Source organism: Engraulis encrasicolus, chromosome 16, assembly GCF_034702125.1.
Source record: "Engraulis encrasicolus isolate BLACKSEA-1 chromosome 16, IST_EnEncr_1.0, whole genome shotgun sequence".
In the NCBI taxonomy this organism is placed as follows: Eukaryota; Metazoa; Chordata; class Actinopteri; order Clupeiformes; family Engraulidae; genus Engraulis; species Engraulis encrasicolus.
This window is the reverse complement of record NC_085872.1, coordinates 46,601,668-46,606,033: the sequence shown is the minus strand read 5'-3', so window position 1 is coordinate 46,606,033 and position 4,366 is coordinate 46,601,668. Positions and strand designations below refer to the sequence as shown.

At 43.7% G+C, this 4,366-nt stretch overlaps 1 protein-coding gene across 1 annotated transcript in view; it reads left to right on the top strand.

The window, feature by feature from the left end:
• Window positions 1-1,788: 1,788 nt before the first annotated feature.
• Window positions 1,789-4,366, top strand: part of LOC134466628 (cell adhesion molecule 3-like) — a 21,427-nt gene continuing 18,849 nt past the window's right edge. The window contains exon 1 of the mRNA XM_063220522.1: window positions 1,789-1,934. Within this exon, the coding sequence (XP_063076592.1) occupies window positions 1,856-1,934 (79 nt within the window). The 5' untranslated portion in view covers window positions 1,789-1,855. The remainder of the gene's footprint in view (window positions 1,935-4,366) is intronic.

Genomic DNA, 4,366 nt, shown 5'->3' with positions numbered 1-4,366 from the left:
AGCACTACTAGTATCCCTCAAAACCAACTGGTGCTCTTGGAAAGGGTTTAATGTTCAAAAAAAGACAGGAGGAAAAAATAATAATTGATCCAGGCACTTCAGTTGATTAATGTGGATTAAAAAAACCCCAACTAATTTTATTTAACGGGCAAATGCATTAAAACGTGCAAAGGCTCTGCGGCCTTCATCAGAGTGTCATCAGTCACTATCTTGCATCTCAATCATGTCATTTGAGAACTGAAACTGAGCTGTCTGGCCAGAAAGGACAACTGACCCCATGCTGCTTTCCAGTTAAGTGTTTGAGATTGTGAAACATATCTACATGTATGTGTGTTTACCATTGCTCCATCATGTCATTTGAGAACTGAAACTGAGCTGTCTGGCCAGTAAGGACAACTGACCCCATGTTGTTTTCCAGATAAGTGTTTGAGATTGTGAAACATATCTACCATTGCTCAAGCCTGACTTATTCACTCTCCTGTGTTTTTGTCTATTGAATGTGTGTTTTTCTTCAGTGCTTTTCATGGCACTTATTTCTGATAACTTAATAGGCCTATACATGTAAGCCCTGCTACACACCAAATGGACATACTATTGCTGAAATTTACTCAGCCTGGTTTAGTTTGATTGTTCTGTTCATGAAATAAAGCTTATATGACAAGTTATGTGTGTTTTGTTATGGCTCCCCAATCATGTGAATGCAGCATTATTCAGTCGTCAAAGACAAAAACATGTAAGAAAAGTAATTTAACATGATTAGGCTACAAAAGTAATGACTACAGGGCCCTGTCATATCACCGCTGAGCCTTTTACTGTATTGGCTGCGGTTGGGTTTGCCTAATTTTAATTTAAGATGTCTGTTTGTTGACTATACCGGTAAGTCAATTCAAGTAGGCTATTCAAAACAAGTGTGATGAACTGTGTCTCTCGGCTCGACTAGCCTGTGGCTTTCTGCAGAATAGTACCAGTTTGAGCAGAATCTGAATCTATGTTGCTTGTAGTCTACTACGGGATTAAACTAGACAAAATAAAACAACTGATATAGTCGTATTTCCTCTCATTGAGCAGATAGATCACGGAGCTCGTCATGCATGTCCCCCAAGCATAATTTCGTAACGAAGTGAACGTTGTTATATGGGAATATAAATAGCCTACGTTTAAATGAGGACATACACGATAAAGACTTATAAAATATAGACTAGTAAACACCTGATGTGGCCAAGGTAGCTCTTTGCCCTGACACATTAGCACAGTTTCCGGGTCAAACAAACCTTTAGGAAAATAAGAAATGGGAAAACGCGCCCGTGTCTCTTCTGATATTCCCAGTAAAAGCGCTGGTTTAATTGTGTACAATTTAAGATTAACCAAGTAGGCTATGAACAATAAATCCCGTCAAACCATGATTTTTTTTATCAGTGCTTCACGGATTATATTTTAAACACATAAAAACGAGTGTTATTTAGCGATAAATTGTTAATTAAAAGCGCTGACTATTCATTACTCCTATCAACCCGGTTATACTGAATGGAGCGAATCACCTTTCCAAGATGGCGGCCCCGCGGTCCCATTCGGCCCAATAGCGGTTACGTTCGTTGCTCAGTCTAGTATTCTATATGATGTCTATGGTTTCCACCCTTGGCCTTGGGATATGATGCAAGACCTATGATGCATACACCCCCGTCTTCCGACTCCCACCAGAGATCCGGTCCCTGCGCTGCAGCAACTTCCTCTTTTCCACTGGAGATAAATGTGGAGGCCTTTTCAGCAGAGAACACACACTCACCACTCTCAGGGCTCAGGGTCTGACACACACTGACGTACTCGACCACCTGCTTGAAGCTCCAACGCCATCGCCATGCAGCTGCAACAGACTCTCCTGCTCCCTACTCTGGCCGTCCTCCTGATCAGCCTGGCTCTCTCCACAGCACTCCCTGGTAAGGATTGACAGAGACGCTCTCTCCCATTAATTAATTTTATTAGAGTAGTATTGTGGCAATTGGCACAACAGTTGTAATTAGGGTGGCCATCGGTCCGTTTTTACGACCTGTTCACGACGTCCGTGTGTCCCTCTCTTTGTCTTTCCTTTCCTCCTAGCCTTTTGCTTATGGCCTCGAGATGCGAGGCAACGTCATTAACGCAAACTAGACCTTGACAGTCGGTCGCGTTTCCGATATCTGCGGCCGCCATGTTACTCCAGATATAACCCTAGATTTCGCCCAGCGAATTAACCACAGACCTGTCTGTGGAATTAACTGTATTGTTGTCGCCTTATGTGGGGGAAATCTCCGTGCAATAGCCCTATATGAAGGTCATTAACTGACTGTATGAAAGTTAAATAAGGTAACTATATAGGCCTACTATAATTGTCTACAGTCTGTTTCCTATTTTTTCCTGCACTGGTGGCAACGCATAGCCTAGTGCAACTAAGTTTGTCCGCTAAATGCCTTTACAACGATAGGAGGGTTCTCACAACTTTACAAACAGGTCAAAGAAACGTCTTTCTGCACGGGCGCTGTCTGTATTTTGAGCTCCATCCAGCGTCTGCATGAAAAAAAAAGGTTGACAGAAGCGGTTTGCCTCCCTTAAAACACCGCTGATAAACAGACTTTTGACCAACTTTGAGTAAAGTAAATCAAATTAATTGTTGGCTATTAGGCCTACGAATGCATGACTACCCAAAATGAAATACATTTTTAAAAAAAATATGAAATAACCTACACAGACAACAACGGAAGGATTTGTCTATCGTAACCTGCCGTCTCTGATACAATATTAAGTTAGTGGTACTGATGACTCCTTTATCGGAGTGAGGTAATGAAATGCGAAAATCCTTCCCCAAAAAAATATTGTTTTACAAGTAAAACTGCTGTTGGCAGCTGAGGTAAGATGGCAGCGCTGTTCCCTGATTTCTGCCTACAGTTTAGAATGCCAACTTCAGTGTTTTCTCCATGGAGGTGGGGATTCGGCAAGTCGAAGCAATGGGTGCGCGCGAGGACGCTAGGTTAGAAAGTTAAGGGGCGTGGTTGTCCGGCCGAAGTCCGGACAGCTGGTCACCCTAGTTGTAATGCCTTGTTCATATGTGTTCACTTATAATTTAACTGGGTTACATTATTGACCCACAACAAACACACACATTTCGACCAGTTTACACAAAGAGTAAACCGACAACCACAGTGTAACTAGAACCGGGGGGCAATCGCTATTCCGACATAGCGCTATTCCGACATACCGCTATTCCGACAGCCGACATACCGTAAGGTTAGGGTTAGGTTTAGGGTTAGGGTCAGGGTTAGGGTAACTGTATGCACTCTCCCTAAACTTAGTAAAAGCTGAGCAACGTAGCTCAAACCAAAGAAATTGCATAACTCCCGCCGGTATTCCGACAATAGACATCAATGTCGGAATAGCGACATGTCGGAATAGCGCCACGTAACCACTAGAACCATGTGCAAGCAAGAATATCCTCCTCCTGCGGGCGAAACTTGATTCATACATGCTACTTTCCATTCAAAATTAACGATCACATTGCTTAAACCTACACTTTCCCGTTACATTTCCTAATGGCAGGATATACACCAGCCGTCTTTTTTGTCAAACTTTCATCTTCGATAGGGACACGGACCGTTAGCTAGATAGTTAGCCTGCCAATGCCAACACCTGACTGACTGGCTAGTCGTTAATTTCATGGCCTTTTCGTAACAATCTGTTCAAGACAGTGTTTTAAAACATTACAATATGAAGTACTCGCTAATGAGCGAATTATTCATTGGGATTTCCCCCAGAAATTCTCTCTTAGGGCCAAAACATACCAAGGCGGAACGGAACGGTCGCAGGACGGACGCGGTCTTTCTGCTTAGTTTTGGACGGCGTGCTTTTCTCTGCCTTGCACACTGACAGCGTCGGCGTGCGCGGCCAGTCCTATTCAAAACCCTAGCCACAGCCAAAGCTAGCATGCTACTTTGCCATTCATTTGAATGAGACACCACCGGTCGCCGGCGTGAAAAATACGCTCGAGTTCTATTTTCCAAATGCAGCGTGGCGCAGAGCCGGCTCTCGTGCGGCTGACGCCCGACTACCGCCGGTTGGTGTGTAAGGACAGATAGGTTTCAATGTATTTTCACCGACGCCGGTAAAAAACGCGGCCGTTCCGTGCCGCTTTACCGCCTTGGTGTGTCAGACCCCCTCTTACCTGTTTCTCTGCATACGACCGCCATCAATCCATCTTTTCTGAACAGGGCGCTGCTTCCAAGACGCACGCGCAAGGGGAGGTTCCAAATTTAAAAATCAAACTCATTTGTATTGGTTTCATGAATGTTAGGTAGATTAAATGGATTGTGTTGGAGCAATGGTATTTGAATGCATTTGA